General features: G+C 34.4%; 1 protein-coding gene and 1 long non-coding RNA gene across 2 annotated transcripts in view; one reads left to right on the forward strand and one right to left on the reverse strand.

Annotated features, from left to right (window-relative positions):
• The window catches only part of LOC123531568 (parathyroid hormone 2 receptor-like), a 227,006-nt gene that overhangs the window by 37,819 nt on the left and 161,321 nt on the right, over nucleotides 1-27,866 (forward strand). Inside the window, exons 3-5 of the mRNA XM_053518018.1 lie at nucleotides 15,374-15,487; nucleotides 16,350-16,510; nucleotides 17,288-17,382. Coding sequence (XP_053373993.1) covers nucleotides 15,374-15,487; nucleotides 16,350-16,510; nucleotides 17,288-17,382 — 370 coding nt within the window. The remainder of the gene's footprint in view (nucleotides 1-15,373; nucleotides 15,488-16,349; nucleotides 16,511-17,287; nucleotides 17,383-27,866) is intronic.
• Nucleotides 1,341-13,742, reverse strand: LOC128546502 (uncharacterized). Its single transcript, XR_008365984.1, has 3 exons — nucleotides 13,419-13,742; nucleotides 3,998-4,094; nucleotides 1,341-3,524 (listed from the first exon to the last, which is right to left on the reverse strand). It is a non-coding gene; the product is annotated as an uncharacterized LOC128546502 (long non-coding RNA).

A 27,866-nucleotide genomic window follows, 5' to 3' on the forward strand; every position in this document is an offset into this window, starting at 1 on the left:
TGGATCCAGATCAGCCTGCGCATCAGCGCAGTCTGGTCAGGATCCGTGTTGTTCGCTTTCAAAGTCTATTGGAGTTACAGAAACTGTTATCGAACAGCATGGATCCTGTCCAGACTACGCGGATGCGCAGGCTGGTCTGGATCCATGCTGGTCGCAAAGCCACTATGTTGGCTTTCTCATGGCACGACTCATTCTATTTATAGTTTTCTGTTGTGGTGTTTGTTGAAGAGGTTTATATAGCGATTTATAAACATTGTCCGTCCGATTTGCTGTTCAGGATAACTATCTTAAGCTTTATATTAACCAAACATAAACTTTATATAATCTGTAATGGCGCAGTTTCCGGTCGAAAACGATTTGGAGGTCTGTCGATATAATACATTTGCTAAATCATATTTGTTAGTCAGTAGAAAAAGAACAAATTATTTTGATCAAATGTATTTGATTTTCTATGAAAAGAAAACTCGACACCGAATTCTTCCAAAACTACAGTAGTACCTGTGTATTTGACATATCCTGTCGTTAAAATGCATTTAAATTGCTCAAATATAATCGATAAACTTAGAAATAATACAATTTACTGAAACAATTGTTTAAATGAATTTGGCAGTCAGACATTATAATTCTATTTCCTTTTCCCAAACAGGTTCGATAATTATATTACCTATGTATAATGCTGTATGGGTGGGTAAGATGACTCTAATCTGTCGGCAGACAACTAAACAAATTCTATACAGAATCAAGTACATTATTTCCAGCGCTTTGCTTTTGTGATATTATTCATAGCATGATTCGAGACATATTTGCGAGTGTCTTAAAAGCATTTATCTTGAAATGTTTGTACGTCTTGACTATTTCTACAAAATTGTTGAGATAATGTTGTAAATGGATGTGCAGTATCTGAAAAGTCCATTAAATAATTGCGAAGTGCACTAGAGCTGCATGACCTTGATGTAGTCCTATTTTAAACTAGCTGTTGGACAAATACCTTTGATAACACAAGTGTTGTAATAAGATGGTATAAGATCAGGTGACAACATGACTGTTATAATTTGTTATTCACAATAGTCTACAGTTATCTGAATAAACTTTGTCATAAATTATTGACTGTTTTTGACTTCTGAGTAATAATATATCAATATACATGTGTATGTTATTAAATAGTGACTTCACTGGCACCAGACCAGAAAGAAAAATAAACACTTTACATATTGTACCATACCCCCATGTATTCAATAAGAAAACATGGTCACGAACAGGAAAATGTACTAACCCATTTAAATCTCGCATTTCTCACCTTAAACGCGCAGTTCAGTAAACGGGTGAACAAGTCTTAATATATGTGACAGAGCATGAGATTTTGGGTCCAAATGCAATTTGGGTCAAAAATGGGGTTTTGGGCTAATCTGACACATTAACCCGTTCTGAGTAAAAATCTTCAATTTGACAACAAAAATCAGCCGTTGTCATGGAGATATTACCACTTTTCGGACACCATGTTTTTGTCTAACTCTATCAAAATTGAGGCAGTATATCTTAATAATGACTCCATATTTAAATAATATCAAGATAAAATACATGATAAAATAACAAAAGCAACATGCAATTAATGGAATGTATTTCTTTTTGTCTCTTTCTTTCATGTAGTATAAAAACATTTATGTTCTAAAAATCGTTTCTATAGCAACACTGTTGTTTAACCTCTTTTTTAACAGTCCCTTGATGAATCTAGCAATAAATTACATAGGATGTGAAATAAATACACACTTAGTATTTTCTAGTGTGCAAATAGTTTACAGACAACTGTTTTATGACATTCTTTTGAACAAAATACAGACTATTTGATATCAAATTAGACAACATCCAAAAAACTAGGACATTAATCTCATTGTTATAGACACCTTATCTATTAAACAGTAAGAAAGAAAATCAGGCAAGAAGATATAATTATTAGACTGTTATTATGAGCTGTGGGTTTGCTAAAATTTCAGAAGACTTAGATATACTGATCAGTGAATCATTACCATGGCAACGATGTGGTATTTTCTTACAAAAATACTAACATTACCATGGCAACAATGTGGTATTTTCTTACAAAAATACTAAAGTTTTTGTCAATTTCTTTGTAATACTTTGAATTTTTGAAGTGTTTTTCCATATATTTACATCAAAAGCTGTCTGTTTGCTTATTTGAAAGTAAGAGACACCATTCCATGCAAATCAATGTAATATTGTTTGAGAAATAGTACTTTTCGGATACACCTCTCTCAGTTACAACTCTTGCCATTTTAAGACAGACTTATGTGATAACATAGTGCTTTGCTGGTGCAATTATTACATATGAAAATATATTCACTAACATAATACAGCTTAACAACTATAACATATAAACAAGGTGTTGTTTACATATGATGATATCCAAAATAATTTAAAAGTCAAATTAATGTTACCATGGCAACAATGCACTATTTTCTTAAAATAGTAGTATTTTTGTAAATTTTCCAGAAAGAATCAAAACATTCATTTAGCATCTGTTCAGTTTACATTTGTTTTACACTACAAATGGTCAATTATGATCACTTATAAAAAAACAAAAACATATTTCATGTAATATAATTTGACTTTGAGAATTACATATTTTTCTGATATGCCTACCTGCATTACAATTCTGCCATTTTATGGCAGATTTGTGTTATGACATGTTTTGTTGATGCAATGATAACACATAAAAGATATTTTCTTGCAGAACATAGTCTGATTAGCAGAATTTAAACAAGAAACATGCTGTCTACATATCAAACAAATCTTAATTTAAGTCAAATTTGTGTTACAATGGCAACTCACAATGTTTTGCAACAAAATAGCTACTTCTGCAAAGTTCATGTAAAAATAACTTTTAACACAATTATAACCTTGGATTTACATGATTAATTCTTGAAATAAAATATATTACATTCAGCCAGTAACAAATATTTTCTGCTATATTGGAAGTTTTCTGTCATGGCCATTTCTGGGAAATCCTTCCTACACTCACACTGGCAAGGCAGTTTTGATTGTAAAAATGTTTCATCCAAAGGTTGTGCTTTAAATGTCACACATGTTGTAGTTTTGAAACAACTAGGATTCATTCAACAGACATGTCTTTGTATTTTATACATGCAGTTTTAGAAAAGTCTTAAGTTAAATTCTGTATTGTTAGAACAATTAAGATAGTGCTTTTCAAACCACTTCACAGCTGTCATGGCAACAAAACACTTATAAAATACTTTTACCCAATATTTCTCACAGTTGACTAAATTTTACTTTTCTTGAAACACATTTGTAATTTGAATTAGAATGTTTTACTTTTTCAGGTCATGAGGGCAGGAAGCATGACCTTATTTGTGCAATATGGAGTTATTTGCTCATATCAGTATTTGTGACATGCACTCTATTCCATAGGCATGATTTCAGCTGGATGATCAGTAGAACATATAAATTCCTTCTGTTTCATTCCCATTCACATATTCATAGTTCTTTCAGCACTGCAAAACAAAAAATTAACAAATTAGAACTTCATTTTAAGATTAGTATTATGTTACAGAATATAAGACTGTAAAGCATCTTTTAAAGCTTAAGAGAGTCTTTTTGTTAAAAGCTGAATGAAAGCAGAATTGATAAGTATAAACTCATCCAAGAATCTTACAGTATTCAAGCAGAAAAAGTAGCTTTTCAAGAATACATAAGCTAGCTAAGACTCTGACAGACTAAACTACAATTCATGCAATCATACTTAATGTAAACATACATACATGATATATCTAATTATTATATATCGTTACTTATTCACTTCTTAATTTTATAAAACATATTTGTTGAATGGGTCTATAATTAAAATCTTTTCTCTTAAAATGTTATGAATAAAATAGATCATTTATGTTTATGTTACTTTAATGTCTTTATCTTTCTTAGAATAGCAGTATAGTAACTGTAAAAATGTATGAAGAAATTTACAAACCCCAAAAGAATCCAGCTTGTGGTGTATAAACCTTCCTGGAAAATCCTTTAACTGTTTAAGGTCATTGCATCAAGCCAAACAATCCTCAGTGATTGATCTGTAAAATGAAAAAAAATACTGAAAAAGGCTGAAATGTAAGATAAAAATGCACTGGGCAGTTAGCTCAGTACATAGAGCACAAAGACTTATATAAGAAGAGTGATAGGTTTGAATCCCTGGCAAGACTTTCAAAACAAAATGTATCTTAAGTTAATACATTTTACAATGTGGTTGTCAGTGACTTGCCAAGAACATTACAAAATGGTGAGGAATCCAGAAATAATGGCCAAGTGAACAGTACTGTATGCAAATTTAACAAAAAATTGAAAAACTTTGCAAAAAACTGTCTCATTCCAAGTAAAAACAATATTTATGCCTTGTAGCAGTTTTATGTATGGACTGATTTGACATTGTAAGAAATAAGTAATTGAAGCTGACAATAGATGTGTTTCAACTGTTCCTGATCAGTCACTTTCATGGCATGTGTTGTAAATTTAGCAGCTAGTCTTATTAAAGTTGATTTATTAATTGATTCTACTGATGTGAAACTTTGACCTCTGCTACTAGAGATGTCATTCACCAGTTACCCTCATAAATTGCTTGGGACTGGAGTGTGTATCATTTTATCAGGGTATGTTGTCATCATGTACCATCGTAAACATGTCTGATTTGTTAGAGTTAGAGGTGGCTCCGTATTTGGGATGGTACCATCATTCAACGGTTATCCTCATAAATATTAGGGGTAATCTTTGTCTTTCATCACTATGATACACTCCAAATATGGGAGGGTACCTGCTTTTGTATATAAGCCTAGGTCAGAACTTGGGAGGGGATTCTTTACTTTTGGCTCGGACTTTGAAAATGACAGATCATAGAAACAAGAAATGAAATATTTTACAGTTATAATAATAAGTGACTTTAGACCAGAGGAATGAGAGAAATTATAATTATGATGACTTTATTTCCATCTTAGACAAAATCTCATAATAAACTAATATTGAAAACTGGATTTGAAGTCTATTTATCATTGGAGTATAAACCCCCTCACCCGAACCTACGTTTTTCAACACTGGTGGCAGCGACGGAAATGGACTTATACACGTGCTTATAAGAAATTTGGACATATATTTCTATTCAAATATTTGTGGTGACAATTAAGTGATAATCATGGGACCTAAAAAGCAACACGAAAAAGATTCTGTCACAACTGAAGACGATGATAGTCATGAACAATTATTAGCTGAAGTTGAACTTTTGAGACAAAAACTTAAATCGGCAGAAGTTGATAACTTGACCTTAAGTGAGAGACTACGCAAAAATGAACAGGAAAGTACTTTACAAAGAGATGAATTAGTACGCAGTTACCAACAACGAATCAATGACATTTCTATGGAAAAAGACAATCAGATAAGAAATTTAGTCAATGAAAGGGACACAGCTTCGAATGAAAACAGCAATACATCAAGGCAGCAAAATCAACAGAGAGGCCGTGATAAATACGAGGTTCCTCTACCAAGGCAAATTATCTTTGATGGCAAATCATCCTGGGAGAGTTTCATTCACCCATTTGAAGCTATGGTTGATGCGTGCAATTGGGACAATAGTGAACGTTTGTTCCGCCTTAAGAACAGCTTACGCGGTGATGCTGCGGAATACGCTTTCAAGCAGCTGGGAGCTGACGAATTGTCAAGTTATGCGAAGATAAAATCATCTATGGCGATGCGATTTCAGGAAAAGCGCTCCACTTCCTCCTATCTGGCTGAGTTAGAAAACCGGAAATACAATAGGGAAAAAGAATCGTTGGCTGAATATGTGGCAGAGGTTAAGAGGTTGGTAATAAAAGGTTACCCCACAGCAAACAACGAGACGAGGGAAACGATAAACCTTCGGCACTTTCTTAAGGGACTTCAGGATTCTCAGGCGGCTTTGTTCATTGGGATGCAGGACCCAAAAACTATCGATCAGGCAAGAGAATTGCTCGACAACTATTCCAGCATCAGAGATGACGTGAGAGGGGCGAGAATTAGGAACATTGACACGGGCAGGGAACCTTATGTAACAGAAGCAAGACTGCAAGAATTTGGTAGGGATCTGAAATCCAACATAGGCAAAAAGATTGATCATCTCGCGAACCAGCTGAATGTTAAAAGTAGTAGATCAGCCTCGGATCGTAAAGTAAATCAGCGCCCAAGAAAAGATGTGCAGTGTTTTAGATGCCAGCAGTTTGGTCACTATGCGGACGAGTGTAAGGCAAACCTTCAGGAAGGTAACAAGTCGGAAAACTAGCTTCGACCAAGCCTAACGGCCCAGACTTGGTCAATAACAGTGAAGTCGAATTTAAGACTATTAAGTGTAGGAGTGCTAATACGGATGGTGTTTCCATTATATTGCCTGTAAATATTTTTCAAACTGTGCGCGCGAACTTAGTCATAGATACTGGTGCCTGTACTACAATTTTTTCTACTGCATTATATCATAGAATACCAGAGGATGTGCGACCTGAGTTGTGTAAAGTTAACCCTTCAATACGTCTTGAAGTTGCGGATGATGGTTTATTAGCCATAGATGGACAATGTGAATTTTCATTTAGTGCATCGGGTCAAACTTTTAATTACACTGTATTAATTGCACCTATTCATGAAGATGGACTAATTGGATTAGACTTCTTGTATGAAAATGATTACCAACTTAGTGCTAAAAAGGGATTAAAATTGAATGGGAAAATGTGTAGAACTCTAGTTGAAAAAGTTCCCTTGAGGGCAGTCAGAGTGACCACAAGGTCAAGAGTAACAATTCCAGCGAATTCAGAAACAGTAATACCTGGGGAGGCTATAAATTTCGGTGCAATTAATTCATCATTGGGCATCATTTACCCTTCAGAGAATAAACAACCGGCTAACATGTTTTGATGGGAAGTGTGCTCATTGCTCCAAAGAGAATTCAGGGTGATTCAATTCCCATTAGACTAGTTAACACCTCTAACAGAAAAGTGAAATTATCAAAAGGGTCATTATTGGGATATTTACATGAAACTAAACAAGAGGATTTATTGAGAGAAAATGTCGATTTAAATGACTGTGAAATATTGGACAATAATACCAAAACAAGTGAAAATGACATTAAATATGACATGACTAAATGGAGTAGTGGGTTAAAGGACTTGTACCATAGATCCTCTGAAAATCTCAATGAGTCACAAAAAGAAGCATTGAAGTGTCTATTGGAGAAACATAAAAATGCTTTTTCCAGTTCCTCCACAGATTTAGGGCGTACTTCATTAGTGCGACATACAATTGAGGTGGCAGAAAATGTTCGACCTGTAAAAAATACCACCTAGACGGGTGCCAAAAGCGTTCGAAGGCCAAGAAGAAAAAAATATTCAACAACAACTTGAAATGGGAATAATTGAAGAAAGTAAGAGTCCATGGTCTGCACCTTTATGCTTCGTAAGGAAAAAGGACCCGCAGGCAGGAGTGCGTGTCGTTGTGGATTATAGGGGTTTAAATGATCTAAGTAAAAAATGTGCCTATCCATTGCCGAGAATTGACAGTTGTTTAGAAAGTTTGGGAGGAAATAATTATTACAGTTCATTAGATCTTTTGTCAGGATTTTACCAAATAGAACTGGATGAGAGAGATCGTGAAAAGACAGCATTTGGCACCAGCAGGGGCGGTCTGTATCAATACGTTACTATGCCGCAGGGCCTTACAGGGGCTCCACATACATTTCAGCGGTGTATGGAATTAGTGTTTAAGAACTTACAGTGGAGGACAATGATTATTTACATGGATGATATTTGTACTTTTGCTGAAACTTTTGATCAGGCATTGTTTAGGTTAGATGAAATTTTAACCAGATTGGAGAAAAATAACTTGAAATTAAAACCAAGCAAGTGCAATCTACTCCAAAGGCGCATAAATATATTAGGTCACACAATTGACAGTTCTGGAATACGTCCTTCAGAAGAGAAAGTTAAAGCTGTGAAAGAGTGGCCTGTGCCGCGGAATTTAACTGAACTCAGAAGTTTTTTAGGTTTTTGTAGTTATTACAGACGTTTTATCAAGGGATTTAGTGCTAGGGCGTCACCACTTAATCGCTTAACAGAGGCCGGTCGAGCGTTTATCTGGGGACCAGAACAAGATAGTGCTTTTATGGACTTAAAAACTGCATTGACAGGCGAAGAAGTGTTAGCATATCCAAAAGAGGAAGGCTTATTCATAGTGGATACTGATAGTAGCAATTTCTCGTGCGGGGGTTGCTTGTCGCAAATGCAATGGTCAGATACAGCTCAGGATTATGTTGAAAAACCAATTATGTTTGCGAGTAAATCATTTGACAAAACACAGCGACGTTATTGTGCCACAAGAAGGGAGCTGTTGGGTGTAGTGACATTTATAACCCAGTTTAGACACTTTCTGTTAGGTAGAGAATTTTTATTAAGGACTGACTGTTCCAGTTTAAGGTGGTTAATGTCGTTTAAGTCACCTACTGATCAAATGGCGCGCTGGCTAGAGGTTTTGTCACAGTATAACTTTAAAATCGAACATCGTAGTGGGAAAAAGCATATCAATGCTGATAGCCTGTCCAGAATTCCATGTGAACCAGAGGAGTGTCAGTGCTATGATGGGAATACAATACTTGAGAGTTTACCATGTAAGGGGTGTCAGACTTGTTTGAAGAAACACGATTCCTGGTCAGATTTTGCACAATTCAATGACGTTGTTCCATTATTCGATAAAAACTTGAATATGGGGAATCAGAATAGGCCAGTCATATTACGAGTGAAGGCTCAAAATAGTGAATTTTGGAGCAGTATTTTTGTGCTCATGCAGCTGCAAATCATGAAGTTGATAGGTTGTTTCAATACACTTTACCATGGATTTAAACAGACTGGGAAGTACTTCCGAAATCGCGTTCAACGACTTCGATTCCATAATAGTCTGGATTTAAATGGTGTACAAAGTGGAAATAGCTTCAACTTTGGTGACAATAACAAGGAGGTGTCGAACAGGGACGTAAATTCTATACTGGATGAACATGTTGCATTATCCGAGGATGTAGCGCAAACATCTAACTTAGGTTGTCTCAAACAGTTTAACACAGTTAATTGTTCACCTGTTAAAATGGCCAAATTACAGAGAGCAGACCCAGATTTAGGAATTGTGATACAGTGGCTTGAAGAAAACAGACGACCCCTGAGAGATAAGGTAGCAGGGAATTCACCAAGTGTGCGGAATTATTGGCTAAATTATGACCTGTTAACTCTGATTGATGGAGTGTTATTTAAAAAGTACATTGTCAGTGCAAAGGACCATCGGCTTTTGTTGATAGTGCCAAGAGTACTATATAAGGAACTTTTGATATCTTGTCATGATTCAATTACTGGAGCACATTTAGGAATTTCAAAAGACATATTCAAAATTACATCTCAATATCACTGGTATAAAATGAAGGAATACGTCCAGTTGCATATCAAAAGTTGTGAAAGTGTGCATTCCGAAAAAGGCCGAAAAACATACCGAGGGCACCATTAACAGAGTACACAGTCGGCAATCCTATGGATCGTATACAAACAGACATAATGGGACCACTTAATGAGACAGAATCCGGAAATCGGTACATTATCGTGGTCATTGACGGATTTACCAAGTGGGCTGAGTGTTATGCAACCAGAGATCAGCTAGCAAGTACCGTTGCTCATAAGATTGTATATGAATTTTTGTCCAGATATGGTATGTGTTTGGACATACATTCTGATCAAGGGACAAATTACCAATCCAAGTTGTTCAATGAAGTCTGTCGGATTTTGGAAATTAATCAAACTAGGACTAGTGGATATAGGCCAATGGCAAATGGTGGACCAGAGAGATTCAATCAAGTTTTGCAAAATATGATATCTACTTATGTAAACTCCAATCAAACAAACTGGGATGAAAATCTTAATTTAATCACCTCCGCATACAGAGGATGTGTCCACCAGGCGACCGGATTCACGCCAAATTATTTAATGATGGGACGCGAAGCTATTATCCCGGTTGACGTCTCACTTGGCTGCATTTTAGAGAATAAAATAAGTTCAGTGGACTATGCCATTCAACTACAAGAGAAGTTAACAGAGGCGCATCATATAGCACGAACTAATTTGCAAAAGAATGCTGTCAGACAGAAGCGTGATTATGACACCCGGATTTCAAAAACACATTTTAGTAAAGGACAGTTAGTTTTGTGCTTAGAGAAGTCTAGACATAAAGGAATCAGCAAGAAAATTGACCCTAATATTTGGAAGGGGCCTTATGTTATTACAAGGAAGATCACAGACCTTTTGTATGAGATAAGACTTTCCCCAAATGGCAAATCAAGAATAGTGCATCATGACAGATTGAAACCGTTTCATGGAAATAAAACGACCCATTGGCAATCAAACATGGTGAAGTCTAAGGAAAATAACCATAAATCAAAAATGAAAGGGTTCCAGCAAACTTCCAAACCCTGCCTGGACAGTACCAGTCAACAAGTGAGGAGAAGTTCTAGGAACAGGACCCAATACAGACCATACCAACATGGTGCACAATAGTTATAAATATTAAAAGTGTTAATTGTTTTGGATTAAGTTCATATTCCTTCTGGATTTTAAGTGCTAACTAATATTCGTCCTGGATTATAAGTGTGTACTTATTCATTTCATTATTCTTTGTATGGATTTAATTAGTGGCTGCATTGGTAATAATAATCCCATTCAGCCTTGGTGTATCGAAATGGATTTATTTGTGGGCTTCATTTTCAGATATGAAAATTTGTGCCATTTATTAAAATCATATGTTGTATAATTAGATGCTCTTGGCACACAGGACTTAAAACTTTGGTAGAGACGACTACCATAGCCATATAAAATCCAACATTGTGCCTATTCCCTTTTTTTTCTAATTAATTTAAATAAATTAAAGGCACCAGGACTTACATTAGTAAATGGTAAAGACGACTACCATATCAATGAAACTAATCAAAATTGTGCCTATTTCTATCATCATACTGTGTTAATGTTAAAATAAATAAAGGCACCAGGACTTAGTGTGAGTGAAATAAACATTGTGTGAAAGTGCTTACAAAAATATATTCACCTTATAGATGAACTGAATTCAACACTGGATTTTATTTTACATGTGTTTTACTAGGACAGTTGGCGATTTTTTTTTACACTTTTAATGTTTCATACATACATTAGTATAATAGTCATTTTACATGTATACTACTTTGAGAAGTATTTAGTCACATAGTTCTTCCGAACTATAATCATGAGTTTTATTAAAACACAAAGTATAGCATGTTTGCTACTATTCATGACACTTAATCATTTATATTGAGGAGCAATTTCAGTGATAATATAGTTTAGGTATTCATATTCTTATGTACCTTCTTCATAGTATTTGAGAGCAAGAGTCTGGCTCAGTAGTCACTTATATTTTAATGTTAAAACTTAATTGGGGACAATTAAGAAGCTAAGGGTGGGGGAGTGTTGTAAATTTAGCAGCTAGTCTTATTAAAGTTGATTTATTAATTGATTCTACTGATGTGAAACTTTGACCTCTGCTACTAGAGATGTCATTCACCAGTTACCCTCATAAATTGCTTGGGACTGGAGTGTGTATCATTTTATCAGGGTATGTTGTCATCATGTACCATCGTAAACATGTCTGATTTGTTAGAGTTAGAGGTGGCTCCGTATTTGGGATGGTACCATCATTCAACGGTTATCCTCATAAATATTAGGGGTAATCTTTGTCTTTCATCACTATGATACACTCCAAATATGGGAGGGTACCTGCTTTTGTATATAAGCCTAGGTCAGAACTTGGGAGGGGATTCTTTACTTTTGGCTCGGACTTTGAAAATGACAGATCATAGAAACAAGAAATGAAATATTTTACAGTTATAATAATAAGTGACTTTAGACCAGAGGAATGAGAGAAATTATAATTATGATGACTTTATTTCCATCTTAGACAAAATCTCATAATAAACTAATATTGAAAACTGGATTTGAAGTCTATTTATCATTGGAGTATAAACCCCCTCACCCGAACCTACGTTTTTCAACACATGGCTATATAAAATGATCAGGGCTTTAATTATGTAACTAAACACTATGACCGACTGTTGTGTTTTTGTCTGGCACCAGAGTCACAAAGTCTTCTTCCATAGAATCTAATTGTCTTGCATACTTATTCTACTGAATAAGAGTCAAGACCGATTAAAAAAAGTTTAATTCATAGCAGATTTATTAAATAATATATAGTCTACAATACAGTGACACTTGTAAATAAAACGTGAATTGCGCTACCTCCAAACTGTCATTAGTCAGTGTTAGTGTCAAATCCGGGCTATTTTTCGAAGGCAGTGGCTAGAGAACCAGAATCGGTTCCCTAGACAGTGAACTTATTCGTCCGGAACCGGTTCTCTAACCAAAATTCCGCGCATAGGCTAGGGAACCGGAATTTTATTTCTATGCATAATGCTGCCGAAATCCACTTTGTTTCTTGGTAGGTGTCATGCATATTATTATCTAAATAAATCTTACCATCCCCTTGCATTTATCTGCGTTTACTGTCTCCAAAATTGTACTCGCCGCATACCGTGTCCGCCATATTGGAATGATATAAACTAGTACGAATGAATGCGTGGAAACTACTTTGCCGTTTTTCATGTTATTTGCTTTAAACATATACTATGTTCAAATTTTTTAAATATAAAATAATTTTTGATTTGTATTTGTGTCATTACATGTTTATAGATGTGCAAACTAATTAAACTGCCATTAAAACTTTATGCGGATTCTTTGATCACTTTAAATACTGGTTTGTAACACCTCGGCATTTCACATTCAAAGATATGTGATCAATACTAATTAACACAAATTACTTATTTGTTTTAATTGTTTCTTTTACTGCATTGTAATTTTAAGTTTTTGTCGGCTTGCTCCAATGCCGACGATTTCCGCATTCATTCGTACTAGTTTATTTTATCATTCCAATATGGCGGACGGTATGCGGTGAGTACACTTTTGGAGACACATTAAACACAGATAAATGAAAGGGCATGGCTTGCTGAAATGGTAAGATTAATTGAGAAAATAACATGCATGATACTTACCAAAAGAAACAAAGTGAATTTCGACAGCTTTATGCATGGAAATAAAATTCCGGTTCCCTAGCCTATGCACGGTACTTTGGCTAGAGAACCGGTTCCGGACGAATAAGTTCGCTGTCTAGGGAACCGATTCCGGTTCTCTAGCCACTGCCTTTTTCGAAACGATATCGGACAAAACAGTCGATATGAACTCAAATAATATTTTTAAACCCTACATATCGTTTAAATACTTACTTACCTTGACATTCGTTAACTGTCATTCTTTATACAATCGAAATAAATCATCAAATAACTGTTTTTGGTAGTTTCATTTTCTCCGCGACCTTCGATGTTTACAAATGACGTGTTGATTCAAAGGGCGATAAATTATACATCATTTAAAATTTTTAAAGAAACGGAATTGCAAAACACGTTAATGTTTATGTCACTTCATTTATTTCTTGTGGCAAGGTAGAGTATTATTGAAAACAATAATGCTTTAATTGCCGGGAACACGTGGTAACGTCCACCATTTTTTGTGACGTAACTTTAATCGATGTTTTCTCAAATGACGTAGCACCGAATTTGGACCCAAAATGTCATGGTGCGTCACATATCTCCATCGTGCACCAATCATTGTCTCACTATTTAATATCGCTGAGGCACTCCACATATTTTATGCTTTCGTCAACGTTACAGAAAACAACATGTATGTACTTCGCTAATATAGTTCCGGCATTTTCTTTCTGACCCGGTGCCTGTGAATCACTATATCGCTTTTATATTTTCATCAAATACGTATACTTGTTTATATACATTAAGGCCTTTATATCTAACTGTGCATGAATTCTGGACTTTCTTTTATTTACGATGAAGCAATATCATCAAACCATAGAAATATTTTGGTAAACGAACAACATCTTTACCAACAATCTACTTGTCAAATGCACATTGTACAGTACCGTCCCTTTACTTAAAATAATCTCCAAAAGCTATTCCCTCTTTTAAAAAGAATGTCATTTGAAAAGATATAAATATAAACAATTGATAAAAACTACGTTAAACCTGGCACAGTGCCAAAATTGTAAATGCAGTAAACGTAACGATAAGTTGTGGCCCATTTATGCAGCATTTTTCTAAAATTGAGTGCAATATGTAGTATCATCCGGCAAAAAATATAATTTTATTGATAACAATTAAAAAATCTACATAATATGAAAATACTGTCCCTAAATACATTTAATGCAAAGTATACTTCGATAGAAAATAAAATCAATAAGGAGAGCAATCAGATAAATAGCGAGTTATAATATTACGAAATGTTTTCTTACAGACATTTGAAATGAATCAGGAAGGGGAATTGAAAATATACGTTCAAAGGGTTGTGATAATAGGGAATATCAAGAAAAGGGAGTGTTACTACAGAGGAAGAACAGTTTAGTTTCTAGTTGACAAAGTGTAATTTTGGGATGGGCAGAAGAAAGTTGTACAAGGGAATACTGAGGAACAAAATTGAGTTACGTAAGAAATTGATAAGTGAAAACAAAATTTATAACGACCGGCCACAAAATATCGTTCGAAAAGAATAAAAAAAAATGAAGTTTATTAGAATGTAATTTGGGAAATTCTCCAAGGTTGTCTGACCTTGAACCAAAAAGGATAGTATGACTGGGATAATAAGTAATGCAGTATGACTGGGATAATAAGTAATACAGTATGATTGGGATAGTACGTTATACAGTAAATACGATGCTAGACATTCGGCCACATAGTCCAGCCTAGGATTAGTACATAATGTTCCCTAAATTTGTCCCTATTTCACCCGTCATTTAATCTTGATGTTAAGACTTATAACACAAATGCAGCTTGTAATGTAGTAGGTTCTCTGTACGTTGTAGTGCAAGGACATCTTTATATTAACCCAGCTTAAGTTCTAGCATATTGATATCAATACAATAATAATAATACTATAATTAAAATTAAAAGTTTAATCATGTTTTGGTATTAAGACATAACAGTCTTTTTAATGATATTTTTATATATATTTTTCCTACAATAACATAGATAGCACGATTCCTTACGCTTAATGTGTTGCAAAACATCTGTTACTGTATCATGAATGTATCCACTGATAAACGGAAACGCAGAAATCTCGAGTAAAAGTAATAACATTGTGTTAGTATAATCACTTTTGAATATGTGTTTTTTTTTCAGATGGCATATATTGCCCAAGGATCTGGGATAATATCATGTGCTGGCCTGAGGCTAAAGCAGGAACGGTAGCAAGTCAACAATGCCCTTTTTACATTAACAAATTCAAGACACACGGTAAAGCATTCTGGCTGTTTCTTTGTTTTACAAATAGAGTGAAATAGTTTTAAGAATAAATACATTTATAGTTCAGCGGTTGTTGCCGTTACTTGTTAATTTAGTACTGTTCTGGTTATTGTTTTGTGCATTACTGATAAAACGGATTAAGTAGGTCATTACGTGTTCTGTCATCGTAAAATACCATAGTTGTCGTTTTGTTGAGAACTTGTTTCCTATACAAATTTAAAGTAGGTACAAGTATATCAGTCTTTTTGTAAAACTTAAGCTGGGCTTTGTTACAGAACGTGTCTGTGTAATAAGTGTTCTTTCGAGCAAAAGACGATATGTGAACAAAACAAAACATATGTTGCAATGATATCTACGGTCAGAAATAGATAACTATAAGTGTCCCACCAATTTCAAAAAATTCTAGCCAATGAAATCAATACAAATTAGGGACAAAACTGCGTTTTCTTTAACGCTGTTCAGCACAACATACGTTATGTCTTTCGAAATTATATATGTTATTTATAGATAGGTGAAGCATCAATGACATGCAATACTCTGAGTAGAATAACTTGTTCTGACTTTTTTGCCCCATGTGGTTCTGGGACTAATGTATCTATATATGAAAAGAATTGGAACCACTGTCTTACCCCTGCATGATCGTAAGAGGCGACTTATAGGGTCTTAACACATGGTTTTGCTGTAACTCTGTGATGCCAGCAGGTATAGAATTCCATACCTCATGTTTTTATTTCGATGTAAATGAGATGTGAAACCAAAATTTGTAGTTCTGTTTGGTGCTATATAACCTATACTGTGTTGGTGCGCCGTAAAACCCAAATAAATAAATAAATGTTCTGACTTTTCTTTCTAGAGTTTGCCTTCAGAGAGTGTCTGCCTAATGGTACTTGGCTTGATCCAAGAACAAACAAAAGCTTAGATGATACAGGTTGGACAAATTTCTCACAGTGTATAACCACAGAAAATCATCCAGACGATGCGCCGAAAAGTAAAGGTGTTGTTTCTCTCGTTACGGTATGTTACATGTAGGCTTTCAGTCGTTATGTTGTCAATAATTGAACGATATTTCTTCATTAACGTAACTTTATCCTGTCATTGGCACAACAAATTGGAGTCAATCCTATACCAGTGTGATGCCGACCACATATGATAGACTTAGTATGATGCCATTGACCTAACGCTTTGCTGCCGGTCGCATAATGTTAAGTCGTCATTGACCTAATGCTTTGCTGCCGGTCACATAATGTTAAGCCGTCATTGACCTAACGGTTTTTTGCCGGTCTAATAGTTTTATTTTGTTAATCACAAATTGTAAGTTGTCATAGACCAAATGGTTTACTGGTTACAATATTGATTGACTGACTGACTGATTGATTGATGGTCATAGGAATAATAAGTTATCTTTGACAAAAAGGTTTGCTGTCGCTCAAAAAGTATAATGTTGTCGGTCGCATAGCGGTATGCTGTCGGCCACAGTATCTTATTTTGCGATTCATCTTACGGTTGCCGATCACATTACAATAGTCATTTCAATATAATACTTGTTGATCAAGTTACAGTATCACGTAATGATATGCTGTCAATCACGTAACGGTATGTTTTAGTTAACACTTACCTAACGATGTACTGTATATGTAATTGTAAATACATAATTTTATGTTCTTGGTGCAGTAAAATAATCAGAAGGCACTTAGCATTGTAATACAGCCAGCAAAAGTAATTTCGACGAAACCTGTTTAATATTGTCTAATTTAAAATATTTTAGCCTGTTGTGTCATTTTATTTCTACAGAGACATCAAGATGCATTCCGCAAGATGTACAACACTGGATATTTCATGTCGTTAGTTTCACTTCTGCTGGCAATAATTGTAATGCTGTATTTCAGGTAACTATAAATTCCTCCGCAAACATAATGTAAACCGTACGTTATTGTTGTGGACATTCTCTAATTTCTAGCCTTACCTGGACTGGCCAGAGGAGCCAGAAAAGTCCAGGCCATATATGTTATTGTTCCATTAGCTGACAGAAAAAGAGAGAAAAAAATCAAATATTTCGATAGCTTTGGTGATGTACTATAACTCTTATCATAAAGCAATTATCATCTAGTAAAACCATCAGCCAGGCGACAAAGTAAGACAGTATCTGACAATTCTACAGATGAAAAGTAATGATCGGAAGGCTGTATGCCCTATGAATCCATCCTTGATCAACATTGTTTAGTAATATTATGAGACATCAACTCTACTCGATCAGCTTTAAATTAAGTAGAGATTTATTTGTTTTGATAGGCTGACGTTTCAGTAACATGAAGCTTACTCGCAGAAGTAAGGGTTTAGAATACAAACCATTTTTTCAGATAGCGTCAATCAAAAGCGTTTTCCTTAATTACATTCTAATGTTTCTTTTGAAACTGCTTTGAAACAACTGCCATCAGCTTTGATTCAGTTTGGCCCAAACATAGATCATTCCATTATGTGGGGAACATGGCAGTGATGTTGTTATCATAGGTTATGGTTATATAGCAGTAATTCGGTCAAAAATGTGTTTCCATGGTGTAGTAGTCGGAAAAGATCACTAATGAATAGATCGGGTTTTCCCCATTTTTAGCGCATTTGTGCCTAAACCGTGTGTCAAATGGACATTATTTCACTCGTGGAATGTATTATGCATAAAATAAGACGCTTCGCATGTTTTCGACTTGTTTACATAACGCCAGTAGGGTGTTTATTCTGCGGACCGCTTTCTGAAATGCGGCAATATTAGGGTACCTGTACATTTCACTGCATACTATTCAACACCCGCTTTTTTCGTTTCCTTGAAGCAACTGTATGGATATCTTGTGTAAAATAGGTCTACGACGGAGAGAAAATATAAAAACAGTATCAAAATTTATCTAAAGTAGCTGAATTTTATATGAAACAAAGAACAATTTCTTTTATTGGTATAAAATAGAAAAAAGTGGAAACTCCACAGGTCGCTCAACACAACAAAAACGAAAATGTTGCAGGCTCGGTTTGATTGAGCCTGTTCATGGACGGTAGTGGAAATGCATGCTACCGTCCACGCCCTCTAGCCCCGGGTTGAGCAGAACTCAACATTTACACATGCTAAAAGTACAAAAAACAATTTAGAGACATCCGCAGATGTGTTCATACGGCGGTATAAAGCCTTATACCATTTTTTCCCTGTGAGGCGATGTAGGTATTGTACATTGTAATACATACTATGCCCCAACGATAACTTGATGTTTACAAACATGACTATAGATGGATTAAAATGGAACATAGGGAATTCAACATTTTTCTAACATAATAAAATCTAAATATTTCTAGTTTTATTACCAATTACAAATTAGCTCAGAGGTAAAGCATATTCTCCATGTTAAACAGATCTTTTGCCATGTGGGTTCGAAATTCAGCATCGACATTTAATTATTATTTCATTTTTGCATAAAGTTTTAGATTCAACACGACAGAGAAATATCTAAAGCCGATATGGCAGATGAGAAAGGTTAAGCATCATATCAAAGATGATATTATTTAAATGCATGCCCTTAAGCGAATAATGAACATAATATTATGTTATATTAAGACATGTATGCAAATACAAACCATCAAAAAAAGAAACGAAAACAGGAACAAAAATGAAAACGAATAACAAAAAGAAATCTGAAAAAAAAACTCACGAGGATTCGAGCTCAGAAAACGATTTGCTTATACCCAATTGTTATTTGCATTTTACCCGACTGAGCTATGTTGCGGTTTACTAACTGCATAGATAAAATGAAAGAAATACTAATATTGTCTTGTCAAGTAATGTGCAGGCTTTATGAATTGTTATTCTATTAGTTATCATAAAATGGACTCGAACTCGCGTTTCGGCGGGAATCACGTTATCATTGGGGACTAGTAACGAAACAAAAATTTGATGTAAAATCTGCGCAGAGTAAATGACTTTACTTAGGTCTAAATCAGTAATTGTAACCTGCGTTTACATTTAATTAATCCAAAACATCTGAAATATAAATCAATCGATGCAATTGAATGATCCTGCATTGTGCAATACAAAAGGTACAATACGGAAAATTTTCTGCCAGTACGTATTCACTTATAAATTACAAGCTGTATTTTTAACATAATTTATATTTAGTTTAATTATATTTTACTGCATATTCTCCTTTCGACATAATATATACATATCATTCAAAAAACTAATTATATAATAAAATGAAAAAAAACAACAACAACAACAACAACAAAAAAACAGCAAATGGGTTGGACTTTAAGTTATGCAAACATTATAAACTGTCCTCCCCATTTCGTCAACATCACACTAGGTAACCGGATATGTTCGGCGCAGGATGCTATGTTCGGCGCAGGATCGATACATTGATTTGAAAACTTTATATCATTTTGGTCTATAAAACAAATAACCAGTAAAATCACCTCACTAGCATTATTGCGTAGTAAATGAAGTTTCCAAAGACGATTTAAAATCCAGAAAAGATGCCATTTCAAAACTTTAAGCCAATTCCGGCAATTTTAAAGTTTATAACCACATTTCTTTGAAAATATTGCGAAACAAAGCCAATATTATTATGCACTATATATATATATATCAATCTTTTCCCTGTCATCCTTCCAAATCATCTTCCAAATATATAAATCGGTGTTTTAGTGGAGGTTTTTTAGCTTGAAATACACCATATACACGAAAAAGGCCGTTTGGCGCAGGATAAAAATTAAGCGGCGACGTTCGGGAGCAGGTTATTGTAAACTTCATCACAAATAACGCAATGACCGTTTTTGACGCTGTCAAGCAAATTGTTTTTATATCTAATAGATTTTGCTGTATGTTTTTAACGGTTTAGTACACGATTTACTGGTTTTCATTTGGAGACGCGTGTTAGTTTATACATATTTAGCAGATAAAGTGCAGTGACAAACTTGGACACTGTCAAGCAGCTGTGCCTATTGTTTTTATCCGATTGCTGCAGGATATTATATCATTATTTTCATGCATATGTCTTTGTCCATTATTCAATACAAGAAGAGTTGTGTCAGCCAATTAGTAAGATCGTTTATTGTTATACAAACATTAAGTTCTCCGCCCTGATCGTTTTCAGATTTCCGAAGCATGTAAATATTTAACATGATGAATTTTTATTTAAAAATCTTCTATTCAGTTGCCACACTTGCTTGCAGTTGGGATCTTCTCTTAAGTGATTCGACAAAAGTGCTACACATTCTAATTCTGGCATGATAAATTGTAAAAAATCTATCGCCGTGTAAGAAACAATTTGGAACCTGGAGTGGTTTAAACAGTTTTTTAGATATGATTTAAATGACGACAGAGTTGGTGAATCGTGAATATTATTCTCAAGTTCATTCCATAGCGCAAGAGATGGAATAATAGATCTGTAGTACATTTCTGTGCGTCTAGACAGAGTTACAAAATAAGTGTCCTTTCTTAAGTTATACGGGGTAGTCTCTCCAACTGAATTGGGGAATAGATCATTTAAAATTTCAGGCAATAGACCGTGCTTGTACTTATAAATTAATATTATTTTTTGTATTTTTCTGCGGTCTGAAAGTGACACTCGGCTGATTTCATTTAATAACCTTTCAATTGATACGGAACACGTGAGAACTGTTACTAGCTTAGCAGCTTCTTATTGAATTTTATCCAGTCTTTTTCGTATTGTTGTACAGCTGTCTCAGACAATTGACGCATATTCTATTAGGGGTCTTAAGTAAGACAAATAAATCTGATTAAGTGTAGTACGTTTAAGTTTGTAACTGACGCATAGATCTGAGGACATTTGACGCAGACGTCACAATGTTATTGACATGTACATGTCATTTACCATCTTGACTGAGAGTTATTCCTAGATGCTTATGGTGATCAACAAAATTAAGGGTATTATTTTCAAAGGTTTTACTTTTTATAGGTATATGACAAAAGAACATATCAGGATTCATATAGATCTCTTTTTTTCCCCGATTTCAAAAACTAAAATAATATGATGAACGTATATATAAGGATTCATATATATCTTTTTTCCCCGCTTCCAAAAAATAAAATAATATAATGAATGTATATTTCAGGATTTATATACTGTAACATATGATTACTTTCCCCCCGATTTTTAAAGAATATATTCGAAACTAAACTGATCTAAACTGTCACAGGATGCTACTTAAACTTATACGGTAAAGCTTCCAGAATGTTTAAACTTTAAGTACATTCGCGAGTGCGGTGTATATGCTCTTATGGGACATTTGGGAAACGGACTTTGGTATAATCAATCAGGGATGCATCGATATTGAAGTATTTTGGAAAAGAACAAGTTAATCGACTTGATATATCTGTATCATTTTTGTCAGGAAAAAATAAAAAAGTTTTGAAGTTTCATTGTGTGTGTGTGTGTGTGTGTGTGTGTGTGTGTGTGAGTTTGTAAACGCTGCCAACTGGGTAATTTCGTATGAATACACACCAACGTACTGGGGATACGCCTCGAACCGGAGAATTCCCCAGTTCATTTTAACAATACCACGTTATTCCTGACCTTCAAATTAGTCATATCTCGAAATTTGAGCTGATTCTGAGCGATAGAAATTTATTCCCCGGTACGCCGGTTCTGGTCATACACATATCTCACACACAATCAGAATTTTACAACGGTGTGTATCTTTCGCCATTTACTGCAGTTCCCCAGTTTACCTGTATACAACTCGTAGTACATACACACAAAGGTTTAAATTATGTTCACTTTTAACATAATGCTTTCGTCATTATTAGCTTATGAGTGAAAAGGTTATGTTGATTAATTCATCAATTACCAATTAAATATCTTTTTACGTTCACAAGACAGTATTATATATTTATGTTACCGCATATCTTTTCCGGCTTATTGTGTTATGCGCTTTTATTGCTAAGTTAATGACTTGATTTGACAATACAAATAATGTTAAACTGAGAATATTATAATACACAGGAACACTACTCAAAATATACATTCTATATATATTCATCGCATTTAACAAACTTTCAACTTCAGGCGCGGTGCTGAAATATACAAATGTACTAATTCCTTTTGAATAACCATGCTGCATTTGAAAAAAAAATAAATGTAGTATTACCTCCAAAGATGTTCATATATTCAGCTCATAATGCAAATACCTATGTAAATTCAACAGTAATTAATACAGCAAAGCCAGAGAATTTTAATACAGTTTCGTTATTTGTAAAAAAAAAAGGAACAACAACATTTGTACATTAACTTATTGATATTATTTACTACACATCAAAGAAATGCATACGAGGATCTGACTCCAGTACGTTTAAATACTGATTAAGAACACGTGAAAATAATAAAACCTATATCATACAGTAGCTAACTTATGCAATTACCTTAACACAGGATTTTCATGCTATTTTCCCGCTGATTATGTTCAGCAATCGCAATGTGTTGAAATCTATGATGTAAAAATGTCCCAAAAGTAAAAAAGATACTAATACCTCTCAAAAACCTTTGCTGCATTTGAAACAGCATTTGTTATGTCATTACCTCCTACGATGTTTATACATGTATAAGCAGCTGTCAACTTGTTACGCAATTATCTACGTGTGTTGAAGAGTAGTAAATACTACAAAGCCGAAATAGTTTAATACAGTTTTATTTTATTAAGTATTTGTCAAATTTAGAGAACACATTAATCATGACATTAGTACATTATCTGATTGATTTTATCTACTACACATCAAAGAAAATGACACGAGGATCTGACTCGAATACATTCTTAAAACTGTTTAAACACTTGGAAATTCTAAAGCCTAGATCATAGCTAACTCTTGCATTTACCTTAACACGGGAATTTCATGCTATTTTTGCGCGATTTTTGTTTAGCGATCGCCAAGTCTAGAAATTCATGATAGAAAAATGTTTCAACAAAGCATAGGCTATAAAGTGTGTTGTACATGTCCGAAATAATTGTAGTTTACGACGGTTCAAATAAAATGATAATGCTGCGGCTGCACGGGTTTAGGATCATTTGGCAAAAAATATAGAAACCGTGAGACATCAATTAAACACATGGGAATCACAGCAAAATAATTCTCATGCAAAAAAAAAAAAAAATAAATAAAATAAAATTTGATGTTCGCATAACGAACAGATATATCCTACAGAAAAATCGTGCCCAGATTCTGCAACCTGAAGCACATTATTTTAAAACTTATATCATGAATTTGCTATATTTTAATAAGCGTCTGATCTTTATAAACTGTCGCTTTTAGCATTATAAAAGTTATTAAGTTGTTACACAAAAAACAACAACATTGATGTGTAAAGTTTGAAAGCTCAAAATCTCAGTGCGTTACTGACATACCAATGGTATTTTTTACAATGCATATGCTCATTAACCAAAAGGAGTTTTTTTCTGTCACTGACATTCCTATCATTCTACAATATATATGAGTATGACATACAATTACATCTGCATGATATTTTCTTCAACTTCAGGTCCGTAGAAGTTCAAATTGATCAAAACAACGTTTTGAGAAATTTTGTTTGTTGGACAGGGTGGGAACGACCTCACTCACCTGCTTATCAGTTTTGTTTATTCAGTGATATATCACACCGTGCGTTTATTGCGGTAGCATTTTATGTGGTATTTTGGGGAAATAAAGAACGAAAATTATTGATGATTGAACTGACAGTGCTGATGAAATAGAAACAATCACAGTATTCTACAGATGAGTTCCCGAGGTATTAGAAAATACAATATGTAACGCATCGTATGAATTCACAACTTATTATACATGTATTAATCGTTTGATTGAAACTTGAAAACAGAGAAATTTTATTGCGATTGAAGGATTTTATTGAATATAAAGCCTTTAAATACGTAACGATATTATTCGTTGTTACATATATGGTTATTTCATACTTCACTCATGTAACTGACCGACACAAAATAAGACATTTCCCTATTCGGTGATACATTAACGCAGTATTTATTATGGGTGCAAGTATATTTATCTTTAGTTTTGACAGTGGCATACGTATGATTTACTGGTATTAATAGCATTGAGGGAAACACAAATATATAATAATAATAATAACAAATATTTAATATATAATAATAATCATAAAAATACTTACGATATAAATGTTTTGATTAAAACAACAAAATCATGAATTTAATATAACTATGACTGATTTCATTTTAATCTTCCTTGATCAGAACGATTTTTACACGAGCATTCCGTTTCTGCATGTACTTTGTTTTGAAAGAGTACTGATAAACTTTGCGGTAAATTCAGCTGTTGCTTCAGTTTTCATTCTCCTACCTTTGTAATGTTTTACTTTATATACATTTTCATGATCGAAGCTCCAGATAGTTTTTTTTGCAATTAAATCACGTCCAGTTTCTAAAGGACAAATCCTCACAAAATCGGGAAAAAGACTTTCCGAGTGTGGGATTCGAACACACGACCTTCACAAATTTTGAAAGATTAACTATGTAAAGTCAACGTTATACTGAAGCCTGGTTTTCTAAAAAAAGGGTAAAAACAAAACCTTTATATGGGAAAATAGTTTGGAAACAAAATAACTATGACTGGAAATGCTGTAAACTTTGTTTAAGTCTTTTTTTAATATTGATTGCTATTTTCCCGGGCAAGAAATAACGATTTTCATGCAAAAGTCAGGGACTGCGAGTCATTGCGGAGTTTGAATTAAGATTCCCCGATTTTTATTTCCTTTTTCCGCATATCGAACCTAAAATTTTGCTTTGCATTTAAATAAGCGCAAAAATCTTTTTTCTAAGAAAATCAAGTTTTCGTTAACCTGTTATCGGAGAGAAAAGCGCAAATAAAAATAAATGCTTTGTTTCTGTCATTCTTCCTGATTTAGAGTCATGTGTTTGCCTCAGTTCTATCTTATTCAAATTAATTACCTACTACTATTGTTTTCGTCTCAAGCCTGAGTCATGAGTTGATATCCTGCTCTGGGAACGTCATTTTTGTAATGCCTTATCTTTTTAAAACTGATCATTATTAAATAGCAAACGGTACTATAGTTTAAATCATGATAATGTATACAATGTATATATAATAATACACAGTTTAAATGTAGGAACACAACAACTGAAAAATATACTGAATATTACGCCGATTAGGAGATTATCCAAATAAATTGTCTGTGTTTTTGCTGTATGCATGATTTCGTTAATCCGAATGTTTTTAAAGGAACCACACTTATATGTTTGACTGTTAATTCTGTCTTTTGAACGATTAGAATTGAAGGAAAAATTAATTGTCTGCTTAGCACAGATTCAAGGGCGGATCCAGTGATTGAGGCATTTTTTCTCGCTCGCTACGCTTGCATAGGTAATTCATCATTTGTTCTGGGTGAAAATATAAATATGCATTTTTTCTCGCTCGCTATGCTCGCAAAGGCAATTTGTCTTTTGTTTGGGTAAAACAATGCATTTTTTCTTGCACGCTACGCTCGCACAATAAAAGTCCTACAAGTTTGCATGAGCTCCTATAAAGCTTTTTATTTTACGTTAATAAACTTTAGTAACCCCTCCCCATAAAAATCCTCAGAAATCGGGCTTAGAAATTCGCTTTGTTTAAATACACTGCCATAAGAAATAGTTCTAAAAAAGAAAGCTGTTCAATTGATTTTATTTTTATTATTATTTCTTGAAACCGGCTTGCAAGAAAAAGATTCTACTTCTGGTTATAGGTGCAGATGGAAATATCCGGCTCTCGGGTAACTGTTTAGGCGGTAACTCGGCAGAGAGCCTCGTTACCGCCTAAGCAGTTACCCTTGAGGCCGGATAGTCCTATCTGCACCTACAACCAGTGAAAGAATCTTATAATATCGAAGTTCAAAAGTTGCTGTAGGCAATGGAAAGTAATTTAAGCACACAACTGATAAAACCAGATACTGTTTTGTGCTTTATTATGTCTCTGCATCATGAGTCTGGTTTGTTCTTCGATTGTTCTATGTCTTGTCATAAACAGTTATTGTAATGTAAACATTTGACATAGACAATTTTTGATTGAATGTCGAAGGATTGACGTGCTACATGTACCTACATACAGAATATAGATTTTTCTCTATTGTCTCACCGCCTCTGTTTTCGGGTGGTTAGAATCGCTGACTTAAAATCACTCGTAAGTATTCACTGATTAAGGAGCATGGGTTCAATCCTTGCTACCGACCAGGTCTCTTTATGTAAGAAAGATGACAGCTTGAGTACTAGTACTTGATCTTTCCAGGAACGATTGTTGGGTAAACTGCCCACCTGACATTACTGAAATAGTGTTTAAAAAGGCGTAAAATCCATCAAATCAAATTAAGTCCCTCGGTTGTCTTTTCTCATATATATGATATGTAACAGGAGCTTCCGATTTCACCATTTTAATAGCTAGTTCCTCGTTTCAACTTTACACACGTACCCGGTTAGTTATACACTTGTACCTCATTTAGTCTTTACACTAACTCCCCGTTTTGTTGAAACACACAATTCCACATTTCGTCTATACACAAACACCCGGTTTGTTACACACTCACCTCAGTTGGTTTAAACACAAAATTCCCCGCTCTGAATGTGAAAAATCTCATTGCTTAACAATTGAAGATAGCTTTAATCTAAAGCCTCGGATAATTTTAAGATCATAAGAATAAGAGTTGATAGAAATATGATAACTGTAGCTACAGTAATAAAGAAGTTCCCAGTTGGTAGGTTTATAGCTTACATCCCCGACTGGTTGCGTTTACATGTATGTGTGTGTGTGTGTGTGTGTGTGTGTGTGTGTGTGTGTGTGTGTGTGTGTTCGGGTTTAACGTCTTTTTCAACAATTTTTCAGTCATATAAACGACGGAGAAGTTTCATTGAGTCAAGATAACATTTATTCAGCATCAAAATCAACATACAGAATTTGTAAACAAATTTTCAGGCGGTGGGTACCCACAGTCGAACTTGGATGTAATTAGGGGTGGTAATTTTGGATCTGTTCCTGACCTTACGTAATTGGAAACATTAAGACATCTGCGGGTATCTCAGTACTTATAACATGTGTAAATGTTGAGTTCTGCTCAACCCAGGGTTAGAGGGCGTGGAGTGTAGCTTGCATTTCCACTACCGTCCATGAACAGGCTCAATCAAACCGAGCCTGCAACTGTTTCGTTTATTTCGTGATGTGCGACCTGTGGTTTTCCACTTTTTCTATGTTCTATTTTCTTTACAGTCATCTACTACACTGCCTGCAATATTAAGATCCATCGAATGCCATGAATGCAATGGTCGGTAGTCAATACGAATACATAATATGTATAGAAAAAGCAAATAC

The sequence above is a fragment of the Mercenaria mercenaria genome, chromosome 11, assembly GCF_021730395.1.
Source record: "Mercenaria mercenaria strain notata chromosome 11, MADL_Memer_1, whole genome shotgun sequence".
NCBI classification, from domain to species: domain Eukaryota; kingdom Metazoa; phylum Mollusca; class Bivalvia; order Venerida; family Veneridae; genus Mercenaria; species Mercenaria mercenaria.